Source organism: Poromitra crassiceps (genome assembly GCF_964638095.1).
Source record: "Poromitra crassiceps genome assembly, chromosome: 6".
Classification (NCBI taxonomy): domain Eukaryota; kingdom Metazoa; phylum Chordata; class Actinopteri; order Beryciformes; family Melamphaidae; genus Poromitra; species Poromitra crassiceps.
This window is the reverse complement of record NC_139627.1, coordinates 61,492,091-61,510,111: the sequence shown is the minus strand read 5'-3', so window position 1 is coordinate 61,510,111 and position 18,021 is coordinate 61,492,091. Positions and strand designations below refer to the sequence as shown.

The 18,021-nt window shown below is 45.6% G+C and overlaps 1 protein-coding gene and 1 pseudogene across 2 annotated transcripts in view; one reads left to right on the top strand and one right to left on the bottom strand.

Moving 5' to 3' along the window:
* The window catches only part of prkag3b (protein kinase, AMP-activated, gamma 3b non-catalytic subunit), a gene marked incomplete at its 3' end in the record, with an annotated part of 12,571 nt that extends 4,301 nt beyond the window's left edge, over positions 1-8,270 (bottom strand). Inside the window, exons 1-6 of the mRNA XM_083639399.1 lie at positions 8,245-8,270; positions 7,824-7,930; positions 6,703-6,784; positions 3,214-3,272; positions 2,081-2,126; positions 1,928-1,979 (exon numbers count right to left, since the gene is read on the bottom strand). Of these exons, the coding sequence (XP_083495525.1) occupies positions 1,928-1,979; positions 2,081-2,126; positions 3,214-3,272; positions 6,703-6,784; positions 7,824-7,930; positions 8,245-8,269 (371 nt within the window). The 5' untranslated portion in view covers position 8,270. The remainder of the gene's footprint in view (positions 1-1,927; positions 1,980-2,080; positions 2,127-3,213; positions 3,273-6,702; positions 6,785-7,823; positions 7,931-8,244) is intronic.
* A 7,908-nt stretch (positions 8,271-16,178) lies between these two features.
* Positions 16,179-16,901, top strand: LOC310778009 (ubiquitin-conjugating enzyme E2 Z pseudogene; annotated as a pseudogene). The gene has a single exon. The product of its transcript is annotated as a ubiquitin-conjugating enzyme E2 Z pseudogene (transcript).
* Positions 16,902-18,021: the final 1,120 nt, after the last annotated feature.

The window sequence follows — 18,021 nt, the reverse complement described above, 5'->3', positions numbered from 1 at the left end:
AATGTCTCTGATGGCGGATACTGGCCGGTATTACACTCATGATATGGTTTCCCCTTCCGGTCAAACTTGCCCGTGGGCACAACTTTTACTGTAACACCGGTGCCAGAAAGAGATTCACACCGCTATTGAGAGAGGGGAGCCCGGTGGGGCGACTGTCTGTGTATGGAGGTCAGACGCAATCTACCAGCTGAAATTGACACGGTGTCAAGAGTTTAGGAACTGGATTATAATTCCTGAAGACAAGTGACTTGTGGACGTGTTGTCAGCACCTAGCTGCAGCGTGGTGAAAAGAAAACCCTTCATGTTTGAGTGACAGGCTGTAACGTGGCTGGCTAAAAGCTTTGGACCAGCACATTGAGCAGTGCCTGGAGCTGTTTCATGGAGCTTTTCTGATGGGAGGTTGTTGCTTTTCTCTGCTTCCTGGTTTTGTTAGACAATCGTGGTCGCTTCTGTACACCTTTAGACGTGCTGTACTATTTCACAAGGTGAGTAAGAGAGACATCTATCACATGATGGTGAAAACACTTATTGCCGTCCAATGACGCTAATGGCGGGGAATGAGTTAAGAACATTTGAGACTGAAAGATGTTTGAGAGACATTCTTGTGTAACAAGCACATTGTGTCAGACTGTTTTTCTCTATAGATTATTTCTGTATTCAGGGCTTTAGAACAGCGTATTGCATAACACTGTTGTCGGATGTTATATATATTTTGTATCTATATCAAAATATAAACTTTTTTTAATGAGTAAAACAGCATTTTGGAGTTTGTCCAATTAGTTTTGAAAAAGCTTCATATGGTAAATAGAATGCACAACATTCTACTGAATCAAATGTGAAAATTACCTCAACTGGTGCTACAGCGTTTTCACTTGACAGCATTATTATTATTGTTTTAACACAGCAGCACATATTATTACAGAGGTTAACCTTTATTTAGGGGGGGGGGGTCTCACTGAGAGCAGTGCTCTCTTTGACAGGAGTGCCCTGTTCACCTTCACACACACATTCACATCTGGAAGCTGACCAGTATAACCACTGTCTGATCTGTTGGCCACTGAGCAGCTCCACTGGGCCGGTTGGGGTTAAGGGCCTTGCTCAAAGGCACATCCTTACTATGCCCCCTTTTGCTTGCTATGTCTGTTTTGTAGATTACAAAAAATTTCAGATCCTAAGTTAAAATGTTGGTCCACTGGCTAGCTAGAGGGCTAGCAGATCCATGTTACATTGTTTCATCTGGTTCTAGATTTACTTTTAACATCTTGTTACATCTCGGTCACAAGCTTGCTTCTCTAAACTTTAGGCCACCACTGCCCCAACATAGAAATGAATACAGTAAAAGTAAAAAGTAATACGGTTTTGTATAATTGAATTGAATCAAAACAAAGCGTTTTTGATGTAAAGTGGCTCTCCTGTAAAGTTAAATGAGCCAGGAGCTTCATGAGGTTTGGTCACAAATTCAATGACACACCTACAACTTGTAGGGCAACTTAATGACCCAATAAATTGCCATAGCATTGTTGCTTTCATTTTATAGGAACATCTTGTTGCAAAGCTAATACAATAATAATAATGTTACCATCTGAAAATCTCTAAATACTGCAAGCCTGCATACAGTATATAATGAATTGCTTGGGTTCTTGACAGGATGGATTTAGATTTTTGAATCGTTTTTTTAATTGAATACACTACATTACCCAGAAATCCTATGCGGTGATGAGGGCAGTAAACAAAATGTGTGTGTGTGTGTGTGTGTGTGTGTGTGTGTGTGTGTGTGTGTGTGTGTGTGTAGGGGTGTGTGTGTGTGTGTGTGTGTGTGTGTGTGTGTGTGTGTGTGTGTGTGCGTGTGCGTGTGCGTGTGCGTGTGTGTGTGTGTGTGCGTGTGCGTGCGTGTGTGTGCGTGTGCTAAAGCCTAGTGCAGCTTCACCTGGACTCAGGAGTGATGCTGATCAGAGAGTTGGAGCACTGGAGATAAATCTCTGCAGACAGAAGGACGGGAAGAAAGAAATCAACACTAATCTGCTGTAGGTGACATTTATATCAATGAATAATCCATGCACCTTTGGCACTATGGACCCACCTCTCCACGTCTCGATCTTGTGTTCTTCCAGCTCATAGATCTGGACCTGCAGACAAACAACATGTCAGACCTGCACAGTCAGCACATCACATTATGTTTAGATCTGTTAGATCGCTGTTCACTGCCCCGCCACCAGGAGATGAAACATCTATGAGCAGACGTCTAGTCACCAGCACCAACATTGGAGAAATGAATGGGAAATTCAGAACCCAACTTTGAAGATGGGCGCTACCATAGACGCTACAATCCCACTCAGTGGGTCCCCAATTCCCGGAAACAAAACTTGATTTGTTTTTACAGTGTTGTGTTTTTACAGTGTTGTGTTTTTACAGTGTTGTGTTTTTACAGTGTTGTGTTTTTACAGTGTTGTGTTTTTACAGTGTTGTGTTTTTACAGTGTTGTGTTTTTGTTAAACTGTGGCAGAAAAAGCAGCACTTCTGAAGCAAACTGTCAGTGCAGTTGGAGGGTGTGAAATGTGTGTACACACAGGCCTGGCTCCAGACCCAAATTACAGAGGGGGCCTGCCCCTAGCTTGGGGGGGCCAAGCTACCCAAGGGGGGTCCGGGGGAATTCTCCCCCGGAAGAAGATTTTGTACACTTTAAAGTAAAATTCGTCAACCTGGTGCATTTGAGAGCAAAATGAAGAGGCTAAATCTATGAAGAACTACACACATCTCTAATGTGTTGGGACTTTACAAATAATTAGGCCTAAACAATTAATATTAAATGTATTTACACATTGTGCACAAATTGCATTCATTATTGTGACAAATTTACAATAGTTAATATCCAGCCAGAATCATTGCAAATGGATGTTCAAAGTAACAGTTAGCAATAGCATTCAGTTAATCAATGCCTAATGACAGCCAGATTCCGTTTTAAACTTTAAAACAGAAAAACGTTTTTAGCAATGGGGGGGGTTTTGAATTTGTCAGAGAAGTGATTTGTCAGAGAAGTGATTTGTCTGAGAAGTGATTTGTCTGAGAAGTGATTTGTCAGAGAAGTGATTTGTCAGAGAAGTGATTTGTCAGAGAAGTGATTTGTCTGAGAAGTGATTTGTCTGAGAAGTGATTTGTCTGAGAAGTGATTTGTCTGAGAAGTGTGTTTCGTGACATCGACAGAGCTCAGCTCACCAGAGGAGACTTGTAGTACCGATGGAGGATGTTGATGAAGTCTGTGATGGTCAGCATACCTGGACACACACACACACACACACACACACACACACACACACACACACACACACACACACACACACACACACACGCACACACACATTGGAAACAACAGATGGAGAATGTTCAGTAATCGGCAACATCTCATCCCAGGGAGTCACATTCTCATGATTTGGGTCAAGAACCCTCAGTTCTTTGGGTCACAACCTGGTTTCAGTGGTTTGAGTCACAACCTGGTTTCACAGTAGCAGCCGTACGGCCGGGCTTCCTTAACAGCTCAGCCATACAGATTCCTTCCTTGTCAGCTGCTTGGGGATTTCGCAGTGCGTGTTACACCGCACTGTCAGAGGATCAATCAGCTGATCCATGTTACACCACACTGTCAGAGGATCAATCAGCTGATCCATGTTACACCACACTGTCAGAGGATCAATCAGCTGATCCATGTTACACCGCACTGTCTGAGGATCAATCAGCTGATCCATGTTACACCACACTGTCTGAGGATCAATCAGCTGATCCATGTTACACCACACTGTCTGAGGATCAATCAGCTGATCCATGTTACATTAGTAAACATTGGAGCAGCTCGCAACCACGTAACAACTAGCGGACGTCTCCCGGTACTCGACGTCGACGCGTCAATGAGTCTATGCAACCCCTGTGTGTGTGTGTGTGTGTGTGTGTGTGTGTGTGTGTGTGTGTATAAATAACCAGGGGCTGGGTGTATGGGGGATTACCAAGTTCCCTGCCAACTCTCCCAACAGACCCTGGACCCAAAAGACCAAACTAAAGATAGAACCAGAGAGAGAGAGAGAGAGAGAGAGAGAGAGAGAGAGAGAGAGAGAGAGAGAGAGACAGAGAGAGAGAGAGAGAGAGAGAGAGGTATACTAGATTCACAGTATCTTCCTCCCTGAGCCAAGTTGATTCAGTCGTCTCACACTATTAAAAGTATGCAGCCTGCATGTTGTGCTGATGTCCTTCAGTAACGTCTGTGTCTACTGTGTCATTGTGACTGTCAATCTACTGTGTAATTCTGACTGTTAGAGTCAGTTTTATTTCTTTATTATAGTTATATGACGAGTTATTATAGTTATATGACAAGTTATTATAGTTATATGACTAGTTATTATATGACGAGTTATACGCGGGACCCGGCGGGTTCTGGGTAGCCCGCCTACTGCCCTGTCACAAACTACCAAACCAAACCCTTGTGTACCAGTTAGTGTTGGAGTCAAGACCACCTAACCCGAGACCAAGACAAGACCAAGACTGAGGGGGGGCGAGACCCAGACAAGACCAAGACATTCCAAAAATTCCCAACTTCAATCGCAACCAATCACCTTGCAGGTAGAAAGTTTCTAACGCTGTAGCCCCTCCCCTCACATTCACGCACAAAGGAAGACAACACAGGTCACCAAGTTGGCTCGGGAGATGTGGTCCATCATCATTTATCAGCAGGAAGGTGTTTTTATGCTTCATTCTGTTCACTGTGTTGAGCCTTTCAGAAGGTCAGTGATATGGAATTAAAGTGTTTCAGATCAAATGATTCTGTCACTGAGTATATACAGTACTGTACAGCCATTTATATTTTACTATCATTCCTAAATAATGATTTGTTTTGTTGTTAGCAGAGCAATGGTGTAAACGCTAAATGGTCACGTCGCCTGTAAACGGTCTTGAAAATGGTCTCGCATTTGTCTGGTCTTGGTCTTGTCTCGGGCTGGCCCCCCCTCGGTCTTGGCAGGCCCGGCTCCAGACCCCTCTGTAATTTGGCAACCATCCTCGGCTTTGCCTCGGACGGTTCACGCCTCTCGCGTCGTCCCTTAAAAAGTGATAATGTACACCTCGTCGTGCATTAACCCTTACATAATGACATCACAACTGTTAATTTAAAATGAGTTATTCCTCTAAACGTGGCTTCAAATGCCCCAAATTTTTCGCGCTGGCGCCGTTCAGCCCTCAGCAAAATCTGGTAACGAGAATTTTTTTTGTGGCCCTCTCTATCATCAAAGTTGCCCATCCATGGGTTACGGCATGACAATATTTGTTCGGCCCCCGGCAACAATCTGGGTTTCTCATGTGGCCCCCCATGAAAAATAGTTGCCCACCCCTGCCCTAAAGAGATTAATTAATACTGTAACCTTCTTCCAAAACATTTGGATCTTTCATGTTGCCGTACTTTGGGATCCAAACAAAAGTATTTAAGAGGGTGAGGGTGTGTATGTGTGTGGTGTGTGGTGTGTGGTGTGTGGTGTGTGGTGTGTGTGTGTGTGTGTGTGTGTGTGTGTGTGTGTGTGTGTGTGTGTGTGTGGGGGGGGGGGGGTGTGTCTGTGTGTGTGTGTGTGTGTGTGTGTGTGTAACATGACTCCATGACCTGCTCAGCGTTAAAGGTTATTGGACCAGCGTTGAACTTCACAGAGAAACAGGTCAACTCTGAAACCGGGTCGCCACAGCAACCAACCCAAACCCTCAGACCTCAGGTTCTAAACTACGGGCCGGGCTGGAACCCAAAGTATAGTAGGAGGCATATGGATATACTGTAAAGATATTTGGGCTTTTATGCAACAGTTACCAGTAACAGTTACCATCAGGGTTTGGCAAAGTGAGAGAGCTTTGTATTAATTAAGCAGGCCCGACATGGAGAGGAAACTGGAGCTAAATCACTGTAGATAATGTAGTGCGATGATAACAGATAGAGTGAGTGACCTGGGGCCGGTTGCACCAACTGGTCTTACACTGGTCTTAAGCTAAGTTGGTCGTAACTTTACGACCTAACAGCTACGCCGGTTGCACCAAGACGGCTTAAGCCTTATTTTCACTACGACCAGGCGTAACTCCTACGCCTGGTCAGGAGGAGGCGTAGAGCCTGCCTGTAACAGAGATCTCCGCGGAGACCTTTTTGACCGTCATCGTCGTAACACCGCCAGTTCGCCGTCTTTGAAAGCACGACGTTAGATTATAACTAACTAGTTGTGTGGCTTAGCCTTCCAAAATGTTGCCGTAAATTTTTTAGAAGTTAATATTGGGATTGGGAACGTTACATTCAATTTAATTCAGACTGTCTTTCTGGCTCAATCGCCGCCATTTTTCCCCCGGAGCGAGGGAGGGTGGGAGGAGGGAGGGTGTAGTGATGCACATACAGTAGTGGCTGATAGAGCGTAGTGGCAGAGTGATGCTCCAAGCAGGTCGCGAGGCACATTTTTTGCAACATCATCCAATCAGGGTGCATTCCCTGGCAATTCACATGGACGCGCATTGCTATGACCAGCATAGTTAAGACCAGACATAAGCCGTGTTGGTGCAACAGGCGTAAGTCCATGGTCTTAACTAAGACCGACGTAGGAGTTACGACCAGGCATAGTTAAGACCAGTTGGTGCAACCGGCGGAGTGTGTGTGTGTGTGTGTGAGAGAGAGAGAGAGAGAGAGAGAGAGAGATAGCTCACCTACAAAACACTGTAGCTTGTTGTCCCATAGTGGAGCAGCCCTCACTCCGTTCGCTACCAGAGCAAAGAAGGCCTTCTTCACCTGACACACACACACACACACACACACACACACACACACACACACACACACACACACACACACACGCGGATGGATGCATTTTCAGTTAAATTGAGGGAGTTGGTCAAAATCCCATGTCTATGTAAAACTCATATTTACTAGCCTGCCCTATTGGCATGCTCAAGCACATTTTTAACTTTGCATCACTGATGACATCACAATTGCTCGAGTTGACTTCACCGATGACATCATCTCTGGAGTGCTGTTGTCGATTACCGTAATTATCATAATGAATTGCAATAAAAAAAGAAAAAGAAAAAAAGGCAACCTAACTAACAGACCAACCAACAGAAGCAGAACAGAAAACAAGGAGGTACAAAGAGGGGATTAGAAATACAGTCAGGGTAAATTACATTACATTACATTATGTCATTTAGCAGACACTTTTGTCCAAAGCGACTTATTACAATTTGTCAACAGTACAGAAAACCACTATGCAACACATTCAATGGACAGCTAAGATATTTTGATAGACTAGCACCATGTAGGAAGTAGTTTGAGAAGGAATAAGTAACATGTAGCATTAGTAGTTTTTTTTTTTTTTTTTTTGTATAGATGTTAGTTCAAGAAGGGCCCAGGTGTAGCCTGAAAAGGTGAGTTTTTAGTCTCCGCTGAAAGATTGGCACTGTGATTGGGCCGTTCTGACTGAAGGGGGGAGCTCATTCCACCATTGAGGGGCCAGGGAACGAGAAGAGTCGCGATCGGGACGAGCGACTTTTGAGCCCACGTAGCGGTGGTAAATGAAAGCCTGGGACAATATTAGAGTTAATACAGTACCTCCATATGAAATAACTTTGATAATTCCACAGAAACAACTAAATACTGTGTGTGTGTGTGTGTGTGTGTGTGTGTGTGTGTGTGTGTGTGTGTGTGTGTGTGTGCGCGTGAGCATGCGTGCATGTGCGTCCGTGTGTGTGCGTGCGTGCATGTGCGTCCGTGTGTGTGTGTGTGTGTGCGTGCGTGCGTGTGTGTGTGCATGCGTGTGTGTGTGTGTGTGTACCTGTAGTGTTGTGTCGAAGATGACCAGTTTGGAGCTGGTGGGGACGGCGTCATAGCAGCAGTGAGCCTTCATGAAGTTCATGTATACAAACATGTCTGGCTCTTGGCCTGCAGGGGGCGCACATACACACACAAAGACACACGCACGCACACACACACACACACACACTCTGCTGCAGCTCAGTCAGTCTGCTTACACATAGAACACACACACACACAGAGTCACAAAGATACTATTGTATATGCATGGCTATGCTTACCCCCACGCCACAGACAGACAGACAGACAGACAGAGAGGCAGACAGACAGACAGACAGGCAGGCAGGCAGACAGACAGACAGAGACAGACAGACAGACAGACAGACAGACAGACAGACAGACAGACACACACAGGCTTTAGGCTACTATGCTTTATCCTTTACCTCTGGTCCTCATCATCTCCTTCATCATGAGACCATCCTCATCCTCCTCCTCATCCATTTCAAACAGCGGAACCTGGAGAGGAAGACAGTCAGCAGGTTACAAACCACCAAGGACCCCCCCTGCCCCACACACACGTGTCACACACACACACACACACACACACACACACACACACACACACGTGTCACACACACACACACACGTCACACACACACTCACACGTCACACACACACACACACACACACACACACACACACGCACACACACACACACACACGTCACACACACACACACTCACACACACACACACGCACGCACACACACACACACACACACACTTTAAAGACTGTTAATTAAAGTACGCAGGTGATGTGGGAGCTTCCGTCTACAAATGTCATCTCAATACCCAGAATGCCTTGCGGCCCAAAGAAAGCCGAGCTCCCATGGAAAAGATGTGGAACAGAGGACCTATAGTTTCTTTGACATCAGTGAAATCATATATATCTATATCAGTCTGACTCAGTGGAAGCACTTTGGTGTCGACCATTTCAGTCGGAGCCGCTCCCTGTGTGTCGCTCTCCAACGCGTCCACCACAACCACACTGCTGCTGCACGCTGCTGCTGCACGCTGCTGCTGCACGCTGCTGCTGCACGCTGAAGCACGTTTTGAAGATTTGGATTGTGCAATAAAGCAGCCTGCTTGCTACTTTCGTTGGAGGGTTGTAAAGATAACGGAGCCTTTCCCCCCCCCCCGCTATACCAGAGTGAGAGTATGAGCAGCCAGACTCTCTCCTGCGCTAGTACAGCACAAAACGGAGATAGTCTGGAATATCTAGACCAGGGGTTACCAAACTTTTCCAACCAAGTAGCACTACGTACCAAAGCAAAATTGGCAGGGAGCACTTCCACTGCGTATACAGTACCAACCCACCCTCAAATAAAATGAGCCGATTTAACTAGCTGATTCTTTATAACAATGATACTCAATCTGAGGCTCTAGAGCAGCTGTTTCTCAACTTGTGGGTCGGGACTGAAAAGTGGGTCGCGGGGCCGTTCTGAGTGGGTCACGGATGTGTGCATGTGGAAAATAAGTTCTACTCATTGAGGACGCTGTCTTTCAGAGTCTGTAGCGGGCTCATTCTTAAAGCCAGAGTGAAGGTACTGTACGGTACCACTGGTACCGTATGAAACTAGAAGACCCTAGGCCTAAGGCATCCATTGGTACCAACATGCCATGCTAGCTTGTTGCGAAGTGACGCTACAAAGTTAGGCTAAATCCTGAAAATTGGGTCGCGACTTAATAACTAAGGAAAAATGTGGGTCATGATGAGTTCAAGTTTAAGTAGTTTATTGTCATATGTATAATACAATGTATAATACAATGAAATTCTTTATGCTCTGAGCACCCTCAGCCTTACATACACAAGGACATGGTCACAAAGACCGACAGAAAAAGGGTGTAGACTAGGGCTGTTGAAACGAATTTTGATATTCGAATATTATTCGAATTTAATAATTATGAACGAAATTCGATTATTATTATTTTTAAAAAACGAATATATATTTTTTTTTAATATATATATATATATATATATTTTTTTAGAACACTAGAACAGTGACAAGTTCTGACAACATACTTGAAGAAAAGAGTGTTAACTGACGTTGACTGTTGAAGCTGCTATACTGATGTAAACCTACCTGTAGCTCTTAAAATGTATGTTCATTCATTGTTAACTGAAGTTGACTGTTGAAGCTGCTATACTGAATGTAAACCTGTAGCTCTTAAGTGCAATACGTGACTGATTTTTTTTTTGTTCATGGCTCATTGTTGTTTTGGCAAAGTTTACTTATTTGTTTATTGATAAGGAGCTCAAACAAAGGCTGTGTCTTTTTTTATTATCAATTATTTTATTTTAGCATTTCAGACAGCACCAATACATCACTGATGAATATTAACTAAGCTCTGGTTATCTGACCTATTTTCTAATGCAATGAATGTATATGTACATTGTACAAGGAACATGTTTTCTTAAATAAACATCATTGCTGGACTATTTGTGATAAGCCTAATATTATTTTGAATATTCATCCACCATTCACTTTTCCATCTACATTTGGTAAATGCTTAGAAAAAGTTTTACTTGGTCAAACCCAAAGATTCAGCTATATTTAGAATCAGAACATAACATAAGAGAAGACAACAATTCACTCAGACCAAAATTTTTTTTTTTTTTTTTTTTAATTCAATTAAAAATTAATTAAAATATTCGAATATAATTCGAATATTAAAATGTATAAAGCACTGAAATTCGAATTTGATTATAGAGGGAGATTGACAGCCCTAGTGTAGACCTACATAACTATGTAGGCTACACGTGATACAGACATGTCTGTACACAGTGCGTGTAGACATAACACAAACCACGATACAGTACAATACAATAATGGTGCACAACAAAGTGACAGTGCGTTGCAGTGTGTGTGAGTCAACTGTTCAGCAGCCTGACTGCCTGGGGGAAAAAGCTGTTACTGAGACGGGTGGTGTGTGATTTGATGCTCCGGTAGCGTTTTTTGGAAGGGAGGAGTGAGAACAGGGTATGAGCGGGGTGGCTGGTGTCTTTGATGATGTTGGCTAGAACAGTTGAGAACCACTGCTCTAGAGCCACATGCGGCTCCTTTATGGGTCGTTGTGGCTCTTTCAAGTCCTACAGTACTTGAAATAAATACATACAAATCTAAAAGAAATACAGTAAAGGGAGGAAAGGGATGTTTTTTTTAAATTAGATTATTATTATTATTTTGCAAAGATTGTTTTCTTCCAATGTGGCTCCTGAGTAGCTCGTGGTGAGTTCATGGATTATATATCCTGAGCACAATATCACTATTTTGAGGGCACGTTTTGGCAATTTGTGCAGACGAAAAGAGGAAACCAATTGAGGGAACAAATTGTATCTCGTGCGCATATTAGCGTAAACCGTGTCTAAGCCATCACTGTCTTGTTGTTAACACACCTGATTAGCACACTAGCTGACATATGTCTACTAGCAGCTAGCGTTAGCACGTTCACATTAAAATCTATGTGTTTTCTGGCTAGTTAGCTAGCTAAGAGTTTGCTCAGGTGAACTGAATCTTTTCAAGTCGCACCTCAAAGTGTTTTGGAGGAGAGAGCATAGATTTAGATTTAGATTTAACTAATAGGCAATTCTACCATGTCCCTCCATGATGGAGACTGGAGCACACTGGTGATCAAACTAGTGCAAAGCCTCTGCCTCTGTTACATCCCTGCAGGCTGCCTGCTGTCAGCCTGGGAGTGTGGTTGTGACACAGAGGAGACAGAGGTGCTGCTCGTTGTTGGTCAACTGTCAGAGGTTAATGGTCAGAGCAGAGGTCATCCTGAGCCACGACATCAACAAGTCTAGCTGAGAACCACTGGCTTAGGTCACTATTTTCGCCGAAGACAATTGCATTTAGCATCGTGTTCAATGTGGTCACAATACGTCCCTGACCATGTGACCACGTCGGGAGGTGGTTTGACCGATCGGCTCACAATCCGTCCTCAATCTGTCTTGGGTGCATTTACACCTGTACTTTCATGTGGTCAAGCACTATCTGATTCCAATCAGATCACCCAAAACACATTTTAATGCCAGGTGTAAAGGGTGCCAGAGTCTCCTGTTCATCTCTAAGTAGTCTGTCTTCATACTAGGACGTCCCTGGGCATTCATGGCCTCATTGCAAATAATTCCATGTATTAAAAGATCGATGTCTGGCAACCGGTGTCTCCGTCAGGATCGAGTTTCTGCAGCGCCACCGTGTCAACTTCCTGACATTTAGTGTGAGCGCTGATTCAACGGCCTCTGATGCTGAAGTATTTTGAGTGTGTTGTCAGTTGGATTAGAAGACCAAGCTAAAGGTCTCTGGTGTAAAATGTCTCCGCCGGGGTTTTCAGTTCCACACAGTAACGGGTCAAGTCGAGTCCCTTTACAGCGTTTCAGTCAAACTTGACCACAGGGTGTAAACACGATAGACCCCGAGTGTCTGAGGTGAGCTAAGTTACCTTCCCTGTGACCACAACTTCTTTAATGAAACTGAATGTTGTGTCGGGTTTCCCTCGTGCCAGTGCTTGTTTGAGTGATTGTGTACATGAAGGTGAGGAGCTGGTCTGGCTGTGTACATGAAGGTGAGGAGCTGGTCTGGCTGTGTACATCAAGGTGAGGAGCTGGTCTGGCTGTGTACATGAAGGTGAGGAGCTGGTCTGGCTGTGTACATGAAGGTGAGGAGCTGGTCTGGCTGTGTACATCAAGGTGAGGAGCTGGTCTGGCTGTGTACATGAAGGTGAGGAGCTGGTCTGGCTGTGTACATGAAGGTGAGGAGCTGGTCTGGCTGTGTACATCAAGGTGAGGAGCTGGTCGCTGTGTACATGAAGGTGAGGAGCTGGTCTGGCTGTGTACATGAAGGTGAGGAGCTGGGTCTGGCTGTGTACATGAAGGTGAGGAGCTGGTCTGGCTGTGTACATGAAGGTGAGGAGCTGGTCTGGCTGTGTACATGAAGGTGAGGAGCTGGTCTGGCTGTGTACATCAAGGTGAGGAGCTGGTCTGGCTGTGTACATCAAGGTGAGGAGCTGGGTCTGGCTGTGTACATGAAGGTGAGGAGCTGGTCTGGCTGTGTACATGAAGGTGAGGAGCTGGTCTGGCTGTGTACATGAAGGTGAGGAGCTGGTCTGGCTGTGTACATGAAGGTGAGGAGCTGGTCTGGCTGTGTACATGAAGGTGAGGAGCTGGTCTGGCTGTGTACATGAAGGTGAGGAGCTGGTCTGGCTGTGTTACAGTCTGATGTGGCTGTTTGTCAGGTAAAAAGTGTACAGGATTCTCCCATAGTCATATCAGTTCTATAACCCTATTATATGTGTGTAAGGGAATATGCCTAGAACTCCAATAAATCTCACATAGCACATCACTGAAGTTCTTTCAAACATACTGTTCACATGTCTACTAGCTCACCAGCTTATCAGCTACCAAGATAGACTCAGCAAGATACACACACACACACACACACACACACACACACACACACACACAGACACACACACACACACACACACACACACACACACACACACACACACACACACACACAGACACGCGCGTGTTTCTATATTTCTATATTTCTGGAATTACTACAACTCCTTAAAGGAACAGTTCATCCAAAAATGAAAATGTAGTCATTATTTAATATTTACCCCCATGCCGATGCAGGACGGGTGAAGTTACAGCCTGGAGTTTCACAGCAAAACACCGTTGCAGAATTCTCTTAAGCAATTGAAGGTGAACACCTTTCAAATGTAGAAAAAAAGGCTCCAAACTGCGTAATCACTGCTGGTAATCCAAGTCTCCAGAGAGACCCCCCCGTACCCCCACCACCCCACAGCAATGAAGATTTCTGCTAAAAACAGATTGTAAATAATGTCTTTTCAATTCACCTCGGCATCTTGGGGCTTCTGGGGACTTGGATTACTGTGGAGCCTTTTTTTAACGTATGACAGTTGGTCACCATCCACTTCAATTGTCTCCAAGACATGAAGACAGAAGACATGTGAAGACAGAATACATGTGAAGACAGAAAGACATGTGAAGACAGAAGACATGTGAAGACAGAAAGACATGTGAAGACAGAAAGACATGTGAAGTCAGAAGACATGTGAAGACAGAAAGACATGTGAAGACAGAAAGACATGTGAAGACAGAAAGACATGTGAAGACAGAAGACATGTGAAGACAGAAAGACATGTGAAGACAGAAAGACATGTGAAGACAGAAGACATGTGAAGACAGAAAGACATGTGAAGACAGAAGACATGTGAAGACAGAAAGACATGTGAAGACAGAAGACATGTGAAGACAGAAAGACATGTGAAGACAGAAAGACATGTGAAGACAGAAAACAGAAGACATGTGAAGACAGAAGACATGTGAAGACAGAAAGACATGTGAAGACAGAAAGACATGTGAAGACAGAAGACATGTGAAGACAGAAAGACATGTGAAGACAGAAGACATGTGAAGACAGAAAGACATGTGAAGACAGAAGACATGTGAAGACAGAAAGACATGTGAAGACAGAAGACATGTGAAGACAGAAGACATGTGAAGACAGAAGACATGTGAAGACAGAAAGTCATGTGAAGACAGAAGACATGTGAAGACAGAAGACATGTGAAGACAGAAAGACATGTGAAGACAGAAAGACATGTGAAGACATGTGAAGACAGAAAGACATGTGAAGACATGTGAAGACAGAATACATGTGAAGACATGCTTGCTAATTAATTAATTAGGAAGCTCAAGTGCCTCTTGCTTAGTTAGAAATAGGCTTTGGGCCGAGGGGGCAATTAAGTTTATTTGCAGCTTCAGTTACAAAGCCACACACACCAACACACACACACACACACACACACACACACACACACACACACACACACAGAGAGCTTGGTTACCGCTTCTTCACCAACACAAACAAACCTCCAGGCCAGACCAGGTGTCTTACCTCTGCCTGAGGCTCCATGGCTGCGGAGGAGGAGCGGGAGGCCGGCCTGTCCTGAAGCAGACCACCAGGCGAGGCTCCGGGCATCAAACCCAAGACCACAACACAGTGGACATCCAGAAGGTCCTGCTACCACATCCAGAGAAGAAGAGAGGGAAGAGTGCAGGCTGAGGGCAGGAGAGAAGGAAGGAGAGAGGGAAAGAAAGAACTGGAGGTGAAGAAGGAAGGGAGACCAGCCCGATCGTCCCTGCCGCCTCGGACAACTGGGTGTGAGAGTGTGGGACAGGGCTGAGGGCTAAATCTGGAGCGAGGGGTGAGAGGCCTGTGGTATTCTCAGACAGACAGAGAGAGAGAGAGAGGGAGAGAGAGAGAGAGAGAGAGAGAGAGACAGAAGGTACTGGAGAGAGTGGGAGGGTCAATGATTTACAGTTTTTTGGTTTGGTTGGGTCTGCCCTCAGCCTACAAGAGCAGGGAGAGTTGTGGAGGGCAGACAGACAGACAGACAGACAGACAGACAGACATGCAGACAGGCAGACAGGCAGACAGACAGACAGTCAGACAGACAGACAGACATGCAGACAGAGGTACAAACTCTTCCCTTAGCTAACGTCAATGTGTACCTGTGGTAAATTGATGATGTGAACAGACTTTGCTGTGTGGAGTTGCTTGAAAGTTTTGCCTGTTTATCCTAACTAGCCATAGGTCTCTCCTGTGTTGGGTCAGATCCTCTGACTGCTGTTGTGAAATAGCTCCTGACGTAGTAAAAACGGTATTAAATAGGCTAGTAACCATAGTAACGGTGGCTAGCGTCCATGCTGGGGTCTTCTGCTGCTGCGAGCACCAGGCTGTCAGTCACTTTTGACAGCGCGCCACGGAAATGTCAACAATATGGCGGAGGTGGGCGTGACCGGGCATATGACTTACATCAGTCCAATATTGACTCTCTATTGCTCGAGTGACATCACTCAGAAGGCTGACTGACTCCTAGCCCCGTTTCTCCTCTTTCCATGTAGACTATGCTACCCTACAAGAGTCCCGTCTCCCTACATAGACTTGCCTGCGACTTTGGCTCCCAAGCCGTCTAAATCAGCGATACGGACGTATTTACAAGTGTCACAGAAACATTTCAAAGACACATACTTGAGAAGAAGGGTTCACAATCACAATGACCATCATGATGTTGTGAATATTCTGACATCAGTGAGGGCATAAGAGCACTGATGATGTCATCGACCTTCTGACATCGCATGATTGACATCATGGTGAATAGTGACATCATCAGTGATGTCATCAGTGATGTCATCAGTGATGTCATAAATCCTACCGTGCTGGTGGTATAAATAGAGGCAGTAGATGGTGGATTAGTACGACTACGAACCTCAAAAGTCAACGATGATGAGCATACGGAGGATCAGCAGAGACATCAAGCTCATCTATAAGGACCCTCCTCCGGGAATATTTGTCATTCCTGATTCTGTAGATATGACCAAGATCCACGCACTGATCACCGGGCCGTCCGGCACGCCGTACGAAGGCGGCTTCTTCCTCTTTCTATTCCACTGCCCCCCGGAGTACCCCATCCAGCCGCCGAAGGTCACGCTCATCACTACCGCAAACAACACCGTCCGCTTCAACCCCAACCTCTACCGCAACGGAAAAGTCTGCCTCAGCATCCTGGGGACGTGGGATGGCCCAGCGTGGAGTCCAGCCCAGAATCTCTCAACTGTCCTCATCTCCATCCAGTCTCTGATGACGGAGAACCCCTATCACAACGAGCCTGGCTACGAGAAGGAGCGCAACCCGGGGGCCAGCAAGAAATACAACGAGTGCATCCGCCACGAGACCATCAGGGTGGCTGTCTGCGACATGCTGGAGGGCAAAGTTCCCTGTCCCAAAGATCTGTGTAGTAAGATGGAGCAGTCCTTCCTAGAGTATTATGATATCTATGAGAGAGTCTGCAAGGAGAGGCTGCATCTACAGGGAAAGAACATGAAGGACCCGTTCGGCGACAAACGCGGCTGTTTTGACTACCAGGGCCTGCTGGCTCGCCTCGGGAACATCCGCACGACAATACAGGAGAAAAGCCCGCCAAAGGACCACAACGACGACGCCTGACATCACCGATGACGTCCCCGCTGATGTCACTGTTGACATCATCCAAGCTTTGACATTGACTGAAAACACTGTGCTGTCGAAACAACAGTGTGTTTGATCTGTAAATAAAGACTTTAAGATTCTCTCTAGCCCAAATAGATGCCGCCCTCTCGCCTAAAGAGGAGCGCCATCTTACAATGGAGTCATACGCTAAAGTACTTACCATGCACGCCACTTGCTAAATAAAGTCTCTTGTTAAACCTTACCGACCGGTCTCTCAGGATTGAAGTGAGGTTTCCATACCAAATTCCAAGCTGAGGGAGAGGCCGTCATATCTGTATTACCTGATCAGCCCCGTGACGTCAGTCAAGCCCAAGTGTGACGTCAGTCATGACGTCACTCATCATCAGTTCATCCTAGTATATATAGCGAGGGTTCTACGTCTCCTGAAGAATCCCGGGGGGGATTCTCTCTAGCCCAAATAGATGCCGCCCTCTCGCCTAAAGAGGTACTACCTAAAGGTACTACCTAAAGAGCTACTTAGCGCTAGCTAAGTAGCAGCGATGGCTGTACCGCTCTTTGTAGGGCACGCAGATTGAAAATAAAACCATGGACATTCTAGTTTTGATATAGACAATATGACAAATGGCTGCCCTAAACCCCCAAAATGCTGGCGTATCCCTTTAAACTAATTCAAGGAGCTAGTCATAAGACATATATTAATATATTAACATAGTTGTTGCAGTTTATTCAAATCAGGCACCAGACCAGTGAGAAGGAGCGTCTGTGTGCCATGCTGCCGATTGCTACAAATTCCCCTCACCTGTGCTGCAGGGGAGATCCCGCCCTCACCTGTGCTGCAGGGGAGATCCCGCCCTCACCTGTGCTGCAGGGGAGATCCTGGCCTCACCTGTGCTGCAGGGGAGATCCCGCCCTCACCTGTGCTGCAGGGGAGATCCCGCCCTCACCTGTGCTGCAGGGGAGATCCCGCCCTCACCTGTGCTGCAGGGGAGATCCCACCCTCACCTGTGCTGCAGGGGAGATCCCGCCCTCACCTGTGCTGCAGGGGAGATCCCACCCTCACCTGTGCTGCAGGGGAGATCCCGCCCTCACCTGTGCTGCAGGGACAGAGGCCCAATTC